The following is a 19713-nucleotide window of genomic DNA, read 5'->3' as shown; positions in this document are numbered from 1 at the left end:
GGAGCTCCAGCACTCACCCTCTGGTACATCTGCCATGCAGCCCAGGCAGCTCAGAGCCTCTCTCAGCAGCAGGAATTCACCCACAAATCTGCTGTGTGCCATCACCTTGACCCTAAGTGGAGCACAGCCCAGCTCTAACCCACACAACCACCGAAGAGCAGGAGGAACTGAGTTATTCTGACTTTTATTTCATTGCGTCTTAGTCCACACTGTTGGTATAAAATCAGAAAAGCAAAGCAAAAAAAAAAATTAAAAAAAAAAAAAGAAAAAAAGACACAGGAAAAAAAAGAAAGAAAACAACCAGCAACACAGTGTCTGGAGTCCTCAGAAGGCAGCCTGGGGTTGGTGCAGGTGCCCATTTCATGGCCAGACACGTGGCTGATGCAGACAGAGGACAGATACCTCCCTCTGGCAGCAAAGCCTGACAGAGCTCCAGCCAGAGCTGCTTCTGTTCCTCTTGACCACGGGGAGGAAAAAAAAAGGAACCTCAATTATAAATGCTTTATTAAAAATAATAGTAAGAGCAAATCTAAGTACAAAAGCAGTTATAGCTCACTTATATTACACAGAATTATTTCTCGTCTCTAGCTTCATCGTTTACCTCGGGATTGTTAACTGAATTTCCAGTGAATAAGGTTAAATGGCTAGCAATATAAGGAATGGTAAATAGATAGCACCATTTCATACATCTGGTATTTGATTTCATAGCTATACTGGGTTTGCTTCTTTCTCCACAGCAAAGGATTAAGCAGGTTTCACAGTGGGGAGCATCAGTGCCCCGGCACGGCACACACCCCAGCCCCCCCGGGCCAAGGAGGAAAAACCCACCTTGGTCTGCAACTCAACCTAAGTGATTTAAAAGCCCAAATTCCCCGTGGGTGTGGTGGCAAGGCAAAGGGGACTCGGGCACATAAGTCATTTAGGCACTTGGGGCAACTCAAACCCTTTGCTCCGAAATCCTTCAAACCTTTCGGAAGCGTCTCCCGTCAGATCTGGACGTGCATTTCAGTTCCCAGGATCACAGCATGTGGCAGGAGTGGGGACAGACCCCCCCTGGCTGGTGTCAAGGGGCAGAACTCAAAGCTGACACCAGCCTCAAACCAGTCAGAGGTTGGGATGTTCTGGTGGGTGGAGAGGGGCTGGGATGGGGAAGGAGAGGTCAGGTCAAGGAGGATTTCTGCATGAGAGGGAAGTCACCGCGCTCTCGTTACACTGTTAGGAGAGAGTAGTTCCTTAGGCACTTGCTTTAGGCTTTAAAACATAGCATATGGTCAACAAAAGCAAACAATACTATGTACATATATGTAAAAAGTGTTATAAATAGGGTTTTTTTTAAACCACAGATACTATATACATCTTCAATTAACAAGTAACCCTTTTGAGTGTTTCCTTTTGGGGTCGGTTGGGTTTGGCTTTGGTTTTGGTGGGAGGGTTTATTCCTTTTTCTTCTCTTTTTTTTTTTTTTTTTTTTTTTTTTTTTAAATTTCCTTTTCTTTTTTTTTTCTCCCTTTCTTGGCGCATTTTTTTTTTTTTTTTCCCGTTTTCTCGTCATATTTTTTTTCCCCCGCCTTCATCTCCCCCGTGGACTCCAGGAGTGCCCTTGTCCTGTCCCAGGCCCCTCTCCTCACTCCCGCTTCCGTAGGATGACGTAGATGATGCCACTGGCCAGGGCCAAGGGAAAGGCCAACCAGGCCAGGATGTAGGCGAAGCCATAGGGAATGTTTTCCGAGGCTTGGTGCCAGTCCGTGTGCCTCACTGTGAAGATGGCTGCCCCGCTCATCACACACAGCCCTGCCAGGAGAGCAGAGGTAGGAAAGGGTTAGGGATGCAGGGAACTTGGGGCAGTGCTGGAGAGGACGGGAAACTTCTGACCCTTCAGAGAATCCCAAACTGGTTTGGCTTGGAAGGGACCTTAAAGCTCCCCCAGTGCCACCCCTGCCATGGGCAGGGACACCTCCTCCAGCCCAGGGTGCTCCAAGCCCCATCCAACCTGGGCTGGGACACTGCCAGGGATGGGGCAGCCACAGCTTCTCTGGGCAACCAGGGGCTCAGCACCCTCCCAGCAAAGAATTCCTTCCTCAAATCCCATCTCAATCTCCCCTCCTCCAGCTTGAAGCCATTCCCCCCCATCCCTTCACTCCCTGTCCCAAGTCCCTCCCCAGCTTTCCTGGAGCCCTTCAGGCTGCTCTGACTCTCAGCAGAAAAGCTGTCCAGCTCCTCACACCTTCCTGTTCTCCACGTGGCTCCCTCCCCAAAATAAGCCCTTGGGAAGCTGAACTAACTTCTAACTAACTTCTAACTAACTAACTTCCTAACTTCTTCCTAACATCCAATCTGAGCCTGCTCTCCTCTAGTCTGAATCCATTTGAATCCACTGAATCCACTTTATCCCCTGTCCATGCCAGTGCAGTGGGGATGCTCTGGCTGCTCAGGTCTGTGCCCCATCATCCCAGTTATCCCTGCCAACCCCGCTGCACCCATGGCTTGTCCCTCTTCCCAGTATCCCCCCCTTGCTAGCCAAGGCTCCCCGAGGGGTCTCTGGCTGAGCCCAGCTCTGGTGGGCAGCAGTTTAGCTTTGTTGGCCAAACAACCCATCAGTGTTGGGGCCGAACACAAAGCCCCTTCTATTCCTGCCCCCAAAAAAAGAAGCTCTTTCAGTCAATCCCTGCAGCTCAGTTACGGGGCTGTTGTTGGAGCCGAGTTCCAAAACCCCTGCCCAGACCTCAGGACCACCTACATTTAACCACCCTGCTCTTTGAGCTGCAATTCCACCGGACACTGCTCCTTTGTTCTGGGAAAGTGCACACGTGGGAACGGGGTCCGTGACGGCGCCGCTGGGGCACTTCCCATCCCCCGGCCCCAGAGCCAACACCCACAGCCCCTGCCCCTGCCCAGAGGCCACAACAATGGTCTGCAGATGGTGGTGGGGCAGAGAACAGGCGTGCAGCCACGCCTGTCACCTACAGGCAGCAGGACACACAGGGGCCATTGTCCTCCTGAGGCATCTGGCCAAACCCAGGCGATGGTTTCTGCAGCATCTGCACTGATTCTGCTCCTGCAGAAGGTGCTGGGGAAGTGCAGGGCACCTGCACCCTGCTGCTCACACCCATGCAAGCAGGAATGCTGCTGGTGGAGCCTGATTTTAAGAGGATGATTTTAGTCTTGCTGTGAGAGGCCAGGAGGGCAACCACGACCTGAAATCTGCTCCAGCAGGTCCGTGCCATCTGCACATCCATGGACCTCCTGGCAGCAGGGGCACGGCCTGCTTCCCACCAACACCTCTAAAATTTCAGGTCACAAAGACCACAGAGCCCCAAAACCCCCTCCTGCAGCTCTGGCTGGGGAAAGCACCCAAAGGATGGTCCCATGCCGACTTCTGCATGGCCCATCCAGACCCAGACCTCTGCTACAGGTCCCTCAGGCCATGGGGAAGCTTCATGGCAAACAGCTCACACCTTTTCTGTCCTTTAACTGAGTTGGGGAGTGGTTTGGCCCAGCATGGAATGAGCCCAACCACACAGCTCCTTAGCACACCCAGCACAGCATGGACAGGAGGGGCTGTAATCCCATTTTCTCCTCCTCTGAGAAACAGGATCCATCAGGAAAGAGAAGCTTTCTGCTCCCAGACCTAACAGACAAGCTCTCCAGCAGACACTGCATTATTAATTCCCATTTCCCTTCCTCATCTCCGTGCCTGTAATGGGTTCCTACCCATCTCCTTCTCCAGAGACACCCAGCTGATATGAACCCACCACCTGCACCATGCCCAAGCAGACACACTCATCCCAGCTTTCATGCCACACTTGCTAACAAAAAGTGGTCCTCAACTTTTCCAGAGTTTGCAAAATCTTAGAGGATGCTCAAGAACTTTGCCTGAAGGTCTGTGGACGAGTTTTTTCCACTGTTTTAGTTGACCCAGGATAGTTTTCAGTTTTGTGTCTACAGCTCCAGCCACCCAGCAGTCTCCTTCCCAGATTCTGCCATCACTTAGCTACAGCCTCACTGCACAAGTTCATTTTTTAAAGTCTGTGGTGAACACTTGGAAATCCTCTCCCATGGTTTCACACATGGAAACACAAATGAAGCCCGTGGCTTTACAGCATCTATATTTGGAGAACTCCAACACAGGACATGAACTGTGGGCTCCTTGCCAGCAGCCAGCTCTTGAAGAGTTAAAAATAGGAGCTGACAGTGCCAAGCCAGCTGGCTCACCCTGCTCCAGCAGCTCCTCAATGATGTGGAAAGGACCAGGCCCCCTCTTGGCAAGTCTATAAATAATCATTGGCTCCTCTTCCTTGCCAGACGAGGCTCATCACTACATCCCCACCCCCAGCACTGGGGAAACCTCGCCCAGCTCAGCAGAGGTGGGGCCCAGACCCCCAGAGTCACCCAGCAGCATCCCACCCCCAGCCATAGGACAGAGCTCTGGGGACCTTCCCTCTGGGTCTGCACCCCCCAACCCTGCCTGTCCCCCCACCCCAGACCACTGCCACAGCTCTGGCTCCCTGGGTCTGCACCCAGTCCTCCAAAACCTCCTCAGCTGGGGCAGCGACCTTCCTGCACCTCAGATAATCACAGCAGCACAGAACCCCAGGCTGGGTTGGGTTGGAAGGGACCTTAAAGCTCCTGCAGTGCCACCCCTGCCATGGGCAGGGACACCTCCCCCAGCCCAGGGTGCTCCAAGCCCCATTCAACCTGGGCTGGGACACTGCCAGGGATGGGGCAGCCACAGCTTCTCTGGGCAACCTGGGCCAGTTCTTCCCCTCATGGGGAAGAACTTCTTCCTAACAATCAATCTGAATCTGCTCTCCTCTAGTTTGAATCCATTTTATCCCCTGTCCATGCCAGTGCAGTGGGGATGCTCTGGCTGCTCAGGTCTGTGCCCTGTCATCTCTGTTATCCCTGCCAACCCCAGGGCTGAACCCCTCACCAGCCTCAAATTAAAGAATTTCCTGCTCATGTCTGACTTAAATCTCCCCTCCTCTGCTCCAAAGCCATTTCTGATGTGAGGGGCTTAGATGAATAATGTGACCTGAGAGCCAGACCCCACCCCAGGGTGTGCAAGACCTGAACAGACCCAAACCATTCAACCCCCAGGTCCTTCACTGGGCCATGCAGTGTCCCTCCTGCTCTGGTACCCAAGGACATGTTCATGTCCCCCATCCCCCTTCCCCCTCTGGTGACAGCCCCATCCATCAGCCCCCACTTACCAGCAAGGATTTGGAAGATTCCAGTCAGGTAAAACCTCCCACCCTTGGTGAGGGTGAAGAGCTGGCAGAAGAACAGGAACAGGGACAAGACACTAAAGATGATGGAGAGGATCATCATGGCCTGGACAGACTGCAGCCATTCTGGGGGAAGACAGATGGAAACCTCAGTGAGTCCCCACCACAGCCCTTGGCACCCTCCCCTCTGCCACCAGCCCACCCCTGGGTCCTGGTTCTGTTTCCTAAGAGCTGGAGGAGATGTGGTCACATCCAGGGCTGGATCCTCAGCACCAGCCTGATGGGTTAGGACCTGGGTGTGCATGGACCAAGGTGCTGGGGTAAAACATATTGAAGGGTCATGGCTGTTCTCAGGGAGCATTTATAATAAAATAACATCAACAATAACATAAATAACACAACAGCAGAATACAAGGAGGACTCTGCTCAGTTCTGGAGTCCCCAGCATCAGAAGGACACAGAGCTCCAGAGCAGAGGCACTGAAATGCTCAGAGGGCTGAGCAGCTCCCTGGGAAGCCAGGCTGAGGGATTGGGGTTGTTCAGCCTGGAGAAGAGGAGGCTCCCAGGTGAGCTCAGAGCAACCTTCCAATAGCTGAAGGGGCTCCAAGAAAGCTGGGGGAGGGCTTTGGACACGGGGGGGTAGGGAGAGGAGAAGGGAAATGGGTTAAAACTTGGAGAGGGGAGATTGAGGTTGGACATGGGGAAGAAATTCTTTAATTTGAGGGTGCTGAGCCCCTGGTTGCCCAGAGAAGCTGTGGCTGCCCCATCCCTGGCAGTGTCCCAGCCCAGGTTGGATGGGGCTTGGAGCACCCTGGGCTGGGGGAGGTGTCCCTGACCATGGCAGGGGGGGGGAACTGGATGAGTTTTAAGGTCCCTTCCAATCCAACCCATTCCACGATCTGTAAACCAAGTAGAGATTTTAGCCTCGACCTGAAGCCTGCAGGAATCAAGACAAAAGCTTCTCCCCAGCTTCACATCAGGCCCTGGGGATTCAGCTGTACTAGAAACACCACAGCCATGTGCAACGAGCTGAGAGGGAAAATAAACACAGGGCGAGTGAAAACACCCTCTGTCCTTGGCCAGCCAGACCTTTTGGGAAGAGCTTTCCCCAGCTGCCAAAGGCAGTGACCTCCCAGAGCAAACCAGCTGAACCAGCCCCTGCCTGAGTCACTGCCCAGTTATTTCTAGGCTCCGTGGGTGTGTAACTCCCCACGTAAAAAAAAAAAAAAATTAAAAAAATAAGCAAGCAAAGTGCATCTCCAGCCCCTGAGCAGCTCGACAGAAACAGGCAGTGCCTTGCCAGGCTGGGGCTCTCCTCCCTAAGCTCTCTGCCTCTGCCTTGCCTTATAAAGCCTGAGCTCAAAATGAGGATCTGCAGCCTGCCTGGAAGGTCTTGAAGGATGCAACATTGGTTAATCCATATGAAAGCCAAGCAGGACTTGGTGCAGGTAAACTGAGGCACGTAATGTCCAGTGAAAGGCAGAAAACTCATGTTTTGGGCTGGATCCTCAGACAGGGGATAAACAGTATGAGACACAGAGAATCTCAGAATGGTTTGGGTTGGAAGAGACCTTAAAGATCACCCAGTTCCAAACCCCCTGCATGGGCAGAGACACCTTCCACTAGACCAGGCTGCTCCAAGCCCCATCCAACCTGACCTGAGACACTGCCAGGGCTGGGGCAAGAGGCAGAACAAAGTCTCAGATCCATGCTCCTGCCCCGCTTTTGCTCCCATCAGCTTCCTGCAGCAAAGAACTGATGCAAAACTTGAAAAGAAAGCCAGACTTCAGCTCAGCAACCTTCAACACTGGGTACAGCAAATGAGGGACTCGTTTGAGTCTCATTTGCTCCCAGAGTGGTGACCCAGGCTCCCCACCAGATCCTCACCAGTGGTGCTGGTGCAGGCGAGAGAGGAATTTGGAGGGAGGCAGGGCTGGGACAGCAGCCATGCCAGAGAGCTTCCAGCAAATCCATGCCTGCAGGGAACATCCTGAGCAGTTTAGTCATGTCTGGCCTCTTTGGCTTCACCCCATCCATTCCACCTCTTGCCTTTGCACCTCAGCTCCCGGCATTCACACCATGGAGCAAACTCCAAAACTCACCAGAGCAGCCAGAACCCACCCTGAGCAGCCCTGCTCACTGCAGACAGCTTCTCCTTCCCCTCCTTTCCACCCTTCCAGCCCCAAATTGCTCTGCAGCATCAACAGGAGCTGCTAAGGAGCTTCACTCCTTTCAATGCCACCTTTACATCCACCCTCTGCTGCCATTCCTTAGGCAGGAACAGCTCTGACTGCTCAGGAGAGCCCAGCATGGCTTTCACCCTCGTGTACACCCAAAATCTCCCATGTATTTCATCCCTCTCAGCTGGCCAGGCAGGAACCCCCTCTGCCCTGCCCAGAGCTGACCCCTCCTCAGCTCCCACCGTGCTAAACCAGGGGATGACAGAGGGGGTGAAGCAGCTCCGAGCGCTGCTAAAACTCAAGCCATAGATCACCACTCAGATGGGGTTGGAGAAGCACAGTTAGAGCGTGTCCAGCTGCCAGATTGCAATTTCCTTCCCCAGAAAGGGCTCTCATCCCAAGACTGGGATGTTGAGCTCTTGGCTCACCCTTTCCCAAGTCCTAAAGGGGGGGTCCAGCTCCGTGCACCAGCAGAGCCAAAGCCTACCCTGAGCCTTGCACTCCGGGCCAGGGCCCAGGCAGCCAAGTCCTTTGTGATTCCAAAGGCCACAGGATCCGGGCCGGAGAGGAGCCCTTTTTGCTCCGAGGTGGATGCTCCAAGTCCTGGTTATTTTAGGAGAAGGCTGTCTAGACGGAAAGCTGAGCCGAGCTGCCCTTTTAATTGCATCCGCCTCCCCGTGCCTCTTTTTTGGTTCTGAATGTGAATGATTTATCTGGGCTTTTCAAAATCCCATTGTAATAGGGAGCCATGGCAGAGGAACAGAAAGGCAGGCACAGAGGTGGGGGGGAAGGAAAGGCCCCTGTGACCGGAGGGGTTTCAGCAGCCAGAGAGCATCAGTTACAATTGGGAAACCATCAGATGATCTCAGAGCTTTGCTTCTGCTTACATCCTGCTTTTCCCTGCCTTTTATTGGACTCCTTCAGGACACCGAGGGGCAGGATCCCCAGCTCAGCACCCAGCCCTGCCAGCTGCTGTTACCCCCTTAACCCCAGCCCAAGCTTCCCGTTGCCTTCAGCTCTCTCAGGACCAGAAATTGCCTCGAATTCACTTGAAACCCCGACTAAAACTGCAGCTCGGATTGCCACCTCCTCAACTCTCGAGCCTTTCAGCTCCTTTGCCCCTACCTCGAGACTTTTTAAAATAAAAAATTTAAAAAAAAACCAACACATTTCCTACCGGGAGGTCTGGGCCCCCGGAGCTGTGCCGGGGGCTGTCAGCACTGTTTACTCCCAAGCTGTTATTTGTGGTTTCCCCTGGGCAGCCAGACGGTTCTTCCATTTTTTTTTTTTTTTCTCTCTTGCATCTCTTCAGCTCCCTGTTTATATCTTTGTTCTTCAGGAGGAGGAAGAAAAGGAAACGGAGTGGAAGGGGCAGATAACAGCCTGCCCGCCGCTTCCGGAGAGGACCCATCAGGAGCGCTTTTAGAGCCGTTTCAGGCGGGCAGAGATGAAGTAAAGAAGTTTTTGTGGTTGGTTTTCGTTTTGGTTTTGTTGGTTTTTTGGGTTTTTTTTTTTTTTCCAAAACAAAATCGAAACTTTCCCTAAGTTTTGCAAGCCCTGATGCATTCCCAGCACTGCTTATACCAGCAGGGAAAAGGCTTCGCCCCTGCCGTGCTCAAAACCACATTCACTGCCCTGAAGTCTTAACAGGAAAGAAAAAAGAAAAAAAAAACAAAAAACGCAGGGCAGAAATTGAAACCTAGAGCAGAAAGTGCAGCTGAAAACCCCAGAAAGACTTCAGCAAACCCAACCCCTTCCAGCAAAGCCCCAGCTCTTCTTCCAGGGGGGTTTTATACCCGGGCAAGGGATGCAGCTGAGCGGGATTGCTGGGGCAGGCAGAAAGGTGCCCGTGGCCAAGAGGAGATCCTAAAGGTCAGGAATTGTCTCTCCAGGGTTTTTTGGTTCATGGCTCTCTCCTAGACACCTTACCCTCTTTTGACCCAGCCAAGGAGAAAGAATGAAGTGGCGACCACTTGGAGCACTTAGACCCTTGCTGAAAGCTATCAGGAAATGAGTGATTAGCGCTAATCACCCTTAAGAGCTGCACCCTGCAGCTGATGGGAACGTCCTGCACCTAGAAGCTTTCCCTTTGCAAAAATCAACCACTTCTGGGGATGAAAACATCCCCTAAGGAGCTTAACTGGGGCACGGAATCCAGACCAAAGCAGAGGGAGGGGAAATTCATTCCCATATGGGCATGGTAAGAACCTGCCCTTCCATGCTGCAATCTCGGTGTGATCAGCAAGGTCAGGAGGAGCTCACACAGCTGCTGGCACCATGTCCAGCCTGGATCTGCCAGGAGAAGCTGGGGGGTTTGGGCCGTTTTGCCGAAGCAGAATCTCAGGCAAGGTCCGGTGAGAAACCCGAACCCAACTTGCACCCTCCCCTGGGAAGGGGACAGGTCACATCACAAGTGCTGGTGTTAAACCTCGACAGACCCCTTAGGAAGGTTGCAGGAGGGTGACTTGAGGCTGCAGAATCACCAGCTCACTGCTGATGGGGCTGAACATCAGCTCCTGGCCCCCCAGCCACTCGCTGGAGCCCCCCAGCAAGGCAGAAAAGCTCAGAGCCCTGGGGAGCCCCCAGCACTCCAAGGGAACATCCCTGCCCTGGGGACAGCAGCCACATCCAGCAGAGCTGCTGAGTTCTCCTGGGCAAAAACCAGCTCCCTGACACTGCAATTTTCTTCTGCTTCAGTCCCAGACTCCTACCCTGGCCCTGCTCTGGGCTGCTGGATGTTTGAGCTGGGAAAAGCAGGTTTTTCACTCAAAAGTGGCTCCTTCCCTACCTTCCCACATCCCGTCCCTGCAGAGGACCACAGGATGCTGGATCAATGTACTCCTGGAAAGTCCACCAGAAAAGGGGGATTTTCAAGAGCTCCCAAGGTGTTTGTAAGGATCAGGGGATGGGCAGGTGGGAGCATGTGAGGAGATGGTGAATGAACACGGTGCTGGAGCTGTGCCCAAGACTTCCTGGTCCTCTTCTGTAGATGAAACCCTCACAGCCCTCTTTTCTCTTCTTGTCCTCCTTTTGCTTTCCCCTCAAAGCTCCATCCAAGAAGTCTGTGAGGCCAGGAATGTCCAGAGCTCTCCAGGGCTGCCACATTCAAACAGAGCAGGTTCTGGAGCATGGCCTGGCCCCTGCATCCCTGTGGTCCAGCCATGTGCTCACATCCCACAGGGGCAACCTCTGATGCTGCCAAGGGAGCAGAAAGTTGTCAGCACCAGGAAAACACATTCCAACAGCTCCACGATGTCCATTGGTGTGATGGCTCTGACTTCCTTTTGGTTTGCAGGTGAGAGCAGGCACAGGTGGTAAATACATCATTATAGGTCCTCCAAGGGCTTAGGTAACAGCTCCTGCTGCAGCCCAGGCACCAGAAGCAGGGATGGGGAGCCAGGGTGCCACAAGCCACACTCCTGGGGTACACCCACCCATGGGGACACCCGAGTCTCATTCTTCTGGGTTTGCAGTCACCATGTACCTACATTTTGCCTTCTTCCTCCCTTTTGCTCCTTCTCTGGGGGCCAAAGCTCCTTCCCCTGCAGCAGGGAAGCCCAACTGACCTCCCCCTGACACAGAAAAATGGGAGCCAAAAAGCTCTGGGGCAGCTGATAAAAATCAGCACCAGGTTCCTACCTCTCCTTATCAGATGCTCTTTGTCAGAAGAAGGAGCAGCAACACAAAAACCTGGTTTGAAGCAGAGGAAATCCCTTTCCTATCACAGGGCAACAGGGTTGTGGCAGAGACTGATCCTAAACGTTTCCCTGGAATACCCCAGGGTTTATTTTAGGCAACTAAAGGGCAAGACAGGGCTGCAACCCCACCTGGCTTAGGCAAATGTTATTGATGGCCAAGTGGGTGCCCTGGACCCCCAAACTGCCAAGGCCCAAAGCTGCAAACTGCAAAGACCCTGAAGGACCAGAGATGTCCCCAAACCAGGATCTCTCTCCATGGGGTCTGCAGGCTGAATGGGATCACAGAACCACTGACAAAGGTTCTGTGCTCCCACAGAAACAAACTACACCTGATTTACTGCCCAGCTTTATTACAACAGCCTCAGCATCTTTAAACCTGGACTATTTCTTTCCACTTTGCAGCTGCCCAGCAGCAATAAAGCAAAGGGCTGCAGCAGCCCAAGCAACAAATGGGGCAGAAGGGAATTTCAGCAGGGAATAAACAGATGAAACCATTTTAAAGTCTTCATCTTGAAATTTTTTAATTTCTAATTTGCAGGGGCAACTGGGCTATCACCTCCCCTCCTCACCCTCCTGTGCTGGGAAGTGCTCCCTCACTTGTGACCAATTCTCCCAGTGTTGATCCAGTTGGTGGAGTCTTGACTCTTCCAGGGGGCTGGAGGGGAATTTGCCTCTATCTCTGGTCTTGAGATATTTTATCCTCACTATTAATAATGGAATCTGGCATTACTTTACCTCAGTAAATTTTCATCCTGTCCAGCTGCAAAAAAGGATTACAGTGAGTTAAGTGGCACCTCCAGCTCTTCATCCCTTTCTCCAGGTTACCCAAGTCCAGCATTGCTGGAAGAAAAAGTTTGGAAGCCTCAAGGTAGCAAAGCTCCTCCAGGGGGGCCAGCAGAGCAAACCCAATGGGTTTTATACATTTTAAAGTGAAGCAGCAGCACAATTCCTCCTGGAAAGAGCTGATAGCTCAGGTCACAGATGTCCAGGGATGCAGATGTTTTCAGCCTCCTCAAGTGCAAAAAAAAAAAAAAAAAAAAAAAAAAAAATGCATTTGAAGGCCCAGCAGTGCTGGGGAAGGGGGTCTGGAGGAGGGAGGGTCAGTGTGCAGCACAGCAGGGTCATCCCCCTGAGCATGGCAGTGATGGGAGGTCCATCCCTGCCCCCCCAGGACAGATCCCCACTCTGGGTGACCCACCAGGGCTTTTGTAGCCATCCCATCCCATCAGGGAGTGACTGGGTGCATCGTGCAGCCCAGGGTGCTCAGGCACCCCACGGGCTGGCAGCCTGCACGTTTCCCAACCTTTGAGGTTTTCTCTTCCCTTTCAACGAGCCAAAGCCCAGCAGCTTGCCAGTGAACAAACCAGTTGGGTGAAAGCCACGGGAGAAATAAGAGGACAAGAGGGAAAATGTCTCCTGGTGGTACAGGAGGATGTAGGAATCTCCACAAAGGTCTCTGCATTCCCAGCAAAATCAGGAAGAGAGTGAGAAAGTAGCAGGGGGAAAAAAAAAACAAAACGAAAAACCACCACATCTTTTTGCCTGAAATAAAAATTTCGGTCGTGGAAAGAAAAAGGAGGGAGAAAATATCTCTGTCTGGAAATTTGGGGTGGAATCTCCTGAGGAGCACTGGGGCCCATGGCTGCAGGGGGCTGGAACACAGCTCTGCCCCAGGCTTCAGAGCTGAATTCTTCAGATAAGTTTTTTCCAGGAATGTCTGACAGGGCAAACGAAGCAAAGATTGCAACATTTTTTCCATAGTTCTCCGCCTCTTGAATTAAAATAAATAAATAAATAAATAAACAAACAAATAAATAAATAAAACCCAAACACACACAAAAAAAACCAAACCCCAAAACCAACCAACCAAACCAACAAACCCCACACCATTCCCTAATGGGGGAAAACTCAGGAATGGGAGCAACAAGCAGGCAGTTGTCCAAGGGACAGAAGTGGGTGGCATTTCCTCCTTCCTCCCATCAGGGTGGCTCAGCCCTGGCACAGGCAGGGGGTTCAAACCCCTGAGGATTCCTCCCAGTGGAATTTGGGAGGTGGGAGCTCAGCCTCCAGCCAAGCAACTCCATCCCATGCCCAAGGGATGGAACAGCCCAGGGAACCAGGGCCCAGGGCTCCTTCAGTGCTCGACCCTTGGGTTGTATTGCTGCATATTCCATCCCCACGGGATAATCTCTAAGGTCAGGAGCTCAGACTTGGAACCTGCCACTGTGCTAAATGCAAGCAAACCTTGGTGGGAGCTGATTTTGTGAAGTTCTGCTTCTCTTAGATAAAACATGGCCCACTAAACACAAGGGTCCCTTACAGGGGGAGGCTCCTCCATCCTTTACCTGCTGAGACCAAGAGGAGCTCCCCAGCACAACAACCCTCTCCCCAGCCCTCAGCCATCCCAAAGACACAATACCAGCCCTAAAACCTCCCCACATTCCAAGTACAGAGTACCCCTCTTCTTCAAAATGAGAGGAAAAGAAAGAAACGCACCGCAGAGGCCACCGCCATGGCCAGAGGGGTCAAAAAAAGCCTCTCTGTAAAGCCTGGGCTCTGCAAAACTTCCCCCCAGTGAGGATTTCTTGCTCTTAGCCCAGAGCAGCCCTTGGCACCCTGTGATTAACCATTAAGCACCATCCTTGGCACAGCCCTGAGCCTCTCAGCAGCCCAGCACAGCCCTCGTCCTCAGGGAGGTTTCCACCAGGAAGGTTTTTGGGGGATTTGGAATAGGATCTTCCCTATTTTTTGAAAGTAAGCACATTCCTAGCAAAGAGCATCCGAGGAGCACAGCAAGAAGGGGGCAGGGGACAAGCGTGAGCCTCAGAGGTGGCACTGCCACAGCATCCTTGCCCTGTGTCCCCAGTATCACCCAAAAAGTGACCGCCCGGCAGTGGGAGCAAGGAGGAGGGTGCAGGAAGGAGGGCACAGGGTGTTGGTTTTTTTTTTTTTAATGGACAGATTGTAAAAGCCTTGCCTAAACCTGGGAATTTTCCTTGGATTTGGTGTTCCTGAAGCACCGGTGAGCTCTGGATCCTGCACCCAGCTCCCACACCCCTGCCACAGGCTGGATGGGGCAGAAGCTCTTCCTCAAGCCAGATCCCCCTTTTTCTGATGCCAGGGCAGGATCTTGGTACAAATAAGAACTGGTAGAGAGGTCTATAAGACCTGAGCACGATGTCTCTCTGCCCACAGGGGAACCTTATCAACCCAACTCAGAGGCTCAACCATATTTTTAGCAGGACTCGACTGTAGCCCCTTGAACATGAAAAAAAATCATCACTGGAAGGGATGCAGAAGGAAGCCCCTCTCTGAGCAGCTTCTGGGACCAGGGCAATACTGGTCCCAGACTCACAGCACCCAGCAGGACACTCCAGCATGGAGAAAAGCATCCCTGACCCCTTTCAGACAAGCCCCTCTCCACACTGCCAACACCCCCAGCACACAAACACCCAGAAAAATCACTGGAGGTTTGCAAAGCAAAAGATTTAGGGAGGCTTTAGAGCCCTGGGGACTCTGGGCTGGGGAAGGGGGGGGTGGGGGAAGAGGAAAATCGCTGCCTTTTATTTCCAAGTGCAAGGCCAGCAGTTTTGGAGCACGAGTGAATGGGGGAAGCAGCCTACGCTGCAGATCACCAGCACCAGCCAAATGCTGATGGAGCCCGTGGCTCCAGAAACCTCCTCTGGGCTGGGCTGGGATCCAGCAGCTTCCCGGCTGGGCTGGACACCACCAGGAGTCAGCAGAGATCAGTGGTGATGCCTCCAAATCCCACCCAAAGCAGAGGCTGAGCCAGAGCAGGGACACAAACCGCTGCCTCCAGCCTGGGGAAGGGGAAAAGGAGGCTGAGCACCAGCACCCACCTCCCCACAGCAGCACCCAAGAGGTTTGTGCCCAGCATGGGATGGACTGGAGCCCCCACTGACTGCTTCCCAGAGTTTCTGGAAGCATTCAGAGCTCTCCTGAGTGGCTGCTCCCTCCTTGCCAAGCCCACGTGGCACTGGTTTGCTCCCAGTGTCCTGGGTGGGATTCAGAGCTGGTTTCACCAGGGGTTGCCCCGGGAGGATGTTTCCATGGGAAAGCAAAAAAGCAGGAGAGCTGGAAACAAGCAGAGCAAGGAGAATGTGAAGGGATCCAGCACAAGTCCTGTGAGGAAGGGCTGAGGGAGCTGGGGGTGTTGAGGCTGGAGAAGAGGAGGCTCAGGGGAGACCTCATCACTCTCTACAACTCCCTGAAAGGAGGTTGGAGCCAGGGGGGGGTTGGGCTCTGCTCCATCAGTCAGACAAGAGGCCATGGGCTTAAGAATTTCTCCCTAATATCCAACCTAAACCTCCCCTGGCAGAGCCGAGGCTCTGCCAGGGGAGGTTTAGGTTGGATATTAGGAAGAAATTCTTTGCAGAGAGGGTGCTCAGCCATTGGAATGGGCTGCCCAGGGAAGGGGTGGATTCTCCATCCCTGGAGATATTTCAAAAGAGCCTGGATGTGGCACTCAGTGCCATGGGCTGGGAACCACGGGGGGAGTGGATCAAGGGTTGGAATTGAGGATCTCAGAGGTCCTTTCCAACCCAGATGATGATTCTGTGAAATGCTGGACACAGCACCACTGGTGTCAGGCTTATCTTCTGGGGAAACTGAGGCACCACTGAACTCCTGAGCACTACTTGTGGGTTACTGGTACCACAAGGGGCTGTGCAAATTCATCCCCACAGTGGCTTAGCAAGCACTCCACCCCTGCTGACCTCAGCAAACAGCTCGCTGGGTGCTGTCACTCAGTGTCAAATCAGCCTTCACCCAGCTCAGGCCAGAGGTGGCTCTGTGGCCACCCCAGCTCTGCAGGTGCCACGGGGACCCTCCCAGCAGCAGGACAAGGAAGGGCCTGAGTGCTCAGCACATCCCACACCCAGGGCTTGACAGTGAAGCAGAGGGTGAGGATTGTACCCTGAACCTCCCCCTGTCACTGCAGGGCAGGGGACAGGCTGTCCTCTGGTGACAGGGTGTCCTCGGGGCACCTTTACAGCACTCTCACAAGCACAGCAAGAGGGGAGCACGGCCAAAGCATCCCCCAAGCTGCCAGCAGGACCACAGGCACCCAGCAAACCCCACTCTAAGGGCTGCCCCACATCTGTCCATCCCAGTCACAGAATGTTAAGGGCTGGAAGGTGACCAAAATGGGCAAATGACAAGAGACCACCTAAAAGCACTGGAGAAGCTCACGTCTGCTGAGGCTGAGTGTGCCAACCCCCCCCTGCCAGGAGCTGCCCCACAGGGCAGAGCAATGGGCATTGGGTCTGGTACCCATCCTGAAAGCCATGGCAGCTTTGGGCACAGTCCCCCCAGGATTTACGAGGGGACCTCTGCCCCTCCATCTGGGGACAGAGCAGAGGAGGGGAAGGGGTGGGAGGGACCAGCATCAGGGGGGAAGCAAGAGGGAGTCACAAACAACCTGCACGGGCAAATCCTCCTTGATCTCCAAAGGCTGGGGAGGAGAAGAGAAAGGAGGGGCTGGTTGCTGGGGAGCACTCACCATTTGTGGATGATGTCAGGCAGTGGAAGATGTCACCCATCTCAACCTTGCTGCAGTTCTGCCAGAGGTCTGCCGTGTGCTTGTCACTCACCAGCCATTGCTGTCAAGAAACACAGCCCCATGAGCAGAGCCCTGGCCCCAAACTTCTGCCCCCAGCAGCCTTTAGCACCCACCAGCACGAGGCTGCCCCTGGGGGAGCTCCCAGGCATGTGCTTTGCTTGAAAAGAGTAAAAGAGTTTGGGATTTTTTTTTTTTTATTATTATAATTTATTTTTTTTTTATGGAACGTAAATACTGATATTTGCTTTTAGCTGCTTTTGCCTCAAGGGCAGAAAAACAGAAGCTCTTTCTTCTCTCCAAACATGGACCAAGTCCCACAGGGGACGCACGTTTCCCTCCTCTCCACCTTCCCCTCCTCTGGCCGGGTTATTTGAATGCTTCCACGTGATTTCTAACAACTTGGAAGATTTTTGTAACCTTCTACTACCATTACCACCCAAAAAAAAAAGAAAACTAATGAGGTGAAGAATAATTTGGCGAAGGAAGCCTGCAACTCGCCAGCTTCATAAAACTTCTGCCTTGAAACTAAATCAATCCTCTGCCTGAGGAGGTGACGTGGGAACTGGGCTCTGGATTGAGAATGGTGCTGGGGACCCTCTGAGCAGCATCCAACCCTCAGTCCTCCCACTCCCAAGCCTCCCTCCCAAGGCTTAAGCTGCAAAAATCCCCAGGAGGAGCTCATCTGGCTTAGCAGAGAGGCTGTGCCTGATCCCCAGCCCCAGAGGAGCAGAGCTGGAGGGCAAAACTGCTGGTGCTGAGGAAGCAGTGCCCAAACCAGCCCCGTTTCAAGGGGTTTTGCTCAGACTGGCTGTACTGGTCCTGCAGGCTGGAACCCGTTAGCAGGGGAGCTCCCTCATGGATGGGTGGTGCAGTGGCAGCTCCCCCAGGGTGCTTTGGGTGCTCTGAGGCTGCTCCCTGGTGTGAACCAGCACCCAGGCAAGCTTCAGCAGTGCTCTCCCTGCGAACAGGGATGCCCTGAGCACCCACTGCAGCACCCAACCAAGAGACCCAGCAGCTACACCTGAGAGCACACAGCCAGAAAAGAGCTTTTTGGGGCAAAACGCTCCCCGAATCCCACTGTTGGTTATGACCGTCATCAGCAAGTAAAAATTTCCTAAAAGCCATGCCAGAAAATAAACCACAAATAAAAAATGTCACCTCCTGGTCTGGCCATGCCATAACCCACCCCCCCACACCCCCCCTCCTGCAGCCACTCCCTGGCTCAGCAGCGTAGAGGAAAGTTTGTGCTTACACTGACGATGGTGGAGACGAAGAGAAGCACCAGGACGGTGACGTGGAGCACGATGATGCCCAGCAGCAAAAGCAGCATCTTGGTGGTTGGTGGAGGGCAGAACTGGAGGGGCAGAGGGATGCTGCTGAGGGGGAGCCCGCTGCCCGGACCCATTCCCAGCTGCTATCCCCCGGGGGGCCCTCCAAGCCTTTCCCCCAAGCCCCCTCACCCAGGGGGCTTCCATGGCCCCCTCCCCTGGGGACCCCCAAGAGAGCTTCTCTGAGGGGGCTCCTCCAGCCTCTCTCTTCCAAGGATGGGTTCTCTGATCCCTCTCCTCAAGGGACCGTGTTCCTCAGCACTCCTTGGGGAGGGTCCTTCTCAGCACCATCTCCCCCAAAGGGCTCTCCCTGCCCCTCTCTGCCGAGAGGGAGGGAGGGAAATCCCCACCCATGGGACCCCCAAGCAAGACCCTCACAGTCCTTCTCCACAGGGAAGACTTTCCTCGGCCCATCTCCCTTGGTGACCCCCGGGAAGGGGGAGAAAAGGGGCACCTAATTCCCCCCACCTCACCCAACGGGGCTACTTCGGTCCCTCTTCTCCAGGGGGAGGGGATCTCCTCGGCCCACCTCGGGACCTTCAGCAGGGGCTCTCTTGGACCCTGTTCCCCGGCTAGGGAAGGAGGGGGTTTCCCAAGCCCACCTCCCTCAGGACCCTCGGAGAAGGAGGGAGGGGCTGCTCTGAGCCCTTTCCCTAAAGAACCCCACAGCGGGGGGGGGGGGTTTGTGTGTGCCCCCCACTCTCTCTTTCCCGTAACCCCAGAGGGGTCTCCCCAGCACCTCCCCCCCGAGGGGTGCCCGTTCCCCTCCCTGGGGAGGGGGAGACCCCAGCAGGAGACCCCCTGCCCCCCACCCCCCTAAACCCAGCTGGCGGAGCGGGCCGGGCCGGGCCGGGCCGGGTCAGGTCGGGTCGGGTTGGGCCGTACTCACTTCGCGGCGAAGCCGAGCGGTTCGGCAGCGGGAGCGGAGCGGATCGGGCGGTGGAGCTGACAAGTTTCCCCTTTAACGGGGCCACCGCCCCGCTTGCGTCTGCGGGACAGGGAGGGCCCAGCGCGGCCCGACCGCTCCTCCCATAAATGAGGCAGCGCCCCGGGCCCCCCCCCTCTCCCCCCGAGCCACTCACTGCCCCAAGCTCTCCGCGGACCCCATCCCTTCCAGACCAATCTGCCGATCCCCGTATTCCCCATCTCCCCATTTTTCCCCATCTCCCCCATCCTGATATCCCACTTCCCCATATCCCCACATAATCTCCATCTCCCCCATGCTGATCTCCCACTCCCCATCTCCCCCACGTCTCCATATTCCCACTCCCCATCTCTCCATCCCGCACACCCCCCCCGCCCCCCCGTCGGGCAGCGAGGACACTTTTTTTGGGGGGGAACCCCCCCCCCCCCCACTGCCTGGATACCCCCCTCACCCCTCCCTCCCCCCACAGTGACTCCCCGGCAGAGGGAGGGGTGGGCACGGGGGGGTTGCTGGGGAGGTGGTTCTGCCCCACTCCGCTTTCTGGAGCAGCTACGCGTGGGTGGGTAGAACGCGTGGGTGGGTGGATGGGTGGGTGGACTCATGGGTGTCCCAGAGAGGGTGACACAGCGAAGTGTGACACTGCAGGATGCCGGGGCGTGCCCTGGGCAGGATCTGGCCCGGGTCCCTTGGCTGCAGCGCTGGGTGTTTCCCTAAGCTGGGGAGGGCTGGCAGGGAGCTTCCCCCTCCCGGGGATGGATGGGGAGGAGAACGGCGTC

General features: G+C 54.4%; 1 protein-coding gene across 1 annotated transcript; it reads right to left on the bottom strand.

The window, feature by feature from the left end:
- Window positions 1-487: 487 nt before the first annotated feature.
- Window positions 488-18038, bottom strand: PMP22 (peripheral myelin protein 22). Its single transcript, XM_071764058.1, has 4 exons — window positions 17937-18038; window positions 16625-16724; window positions 5211-5351; window positions 488-1791 (listed from the first exon to the last, which is right to left on the bottom strand). Exons 1-4 carry the CDS (start codon window positions 18012-18014, stop codon window positions 1625-1627), a joined length of 486 nt encoding a protein of 161 aa, XP_071620159.1. The 5' UTR covers window positions 18015-18038; the 3' UTR covers window positions 488-1624.
- Between the last annotated feature and the right edge of the window lie 1675 nt (window positions 18039-19713).

This window comes from Heliangelus exortis, chromosome 20, assembly GCF_036169615.1.
Source record: "Heliangelus exortis chromosome 20, bHelExo1.hap1, whole genome shotgun sequence".
Classification (NCBI taxonomy): Eukaryota; Metazoa; Chordata; class Aves; order Apodiformes; family Trochilidae; genus Heliangelus; species Heliangelus exortis.
Note: the sequence above shows the minus strand (reverse complement) of the source record. Positions and strands in the feature narration are given on the sequence as shown.

What these genes read in the sequence shown, in the direction of transcription:
- PMP22 (XM_071764058.1), bottom strand. Translation starts at nt 18,014, where the DNA reads ATGCTGCTTTTGCTGCTGGGCATCATCGTGCTCCACGTCACCGTCCTG. An exon ending in TCGTCTCCACCATCGTCAGT is followed by an intron (nt 16,725 to 17,936) that starts GTAAGCACAAAC and finishes GTTTCTTGACAG; the next exon opens with CAATGGCTGGTGAGTGACAA. An exon ending in AATCTTCCAAATCCTTGCTG is followed by an intron (nt 1,792 to 5,210) that starts GTAAGTGGGGGC and finishes CTCTCCTGGCAG; the next exon opens with GGCTGTGTGTGATGAGCGGG.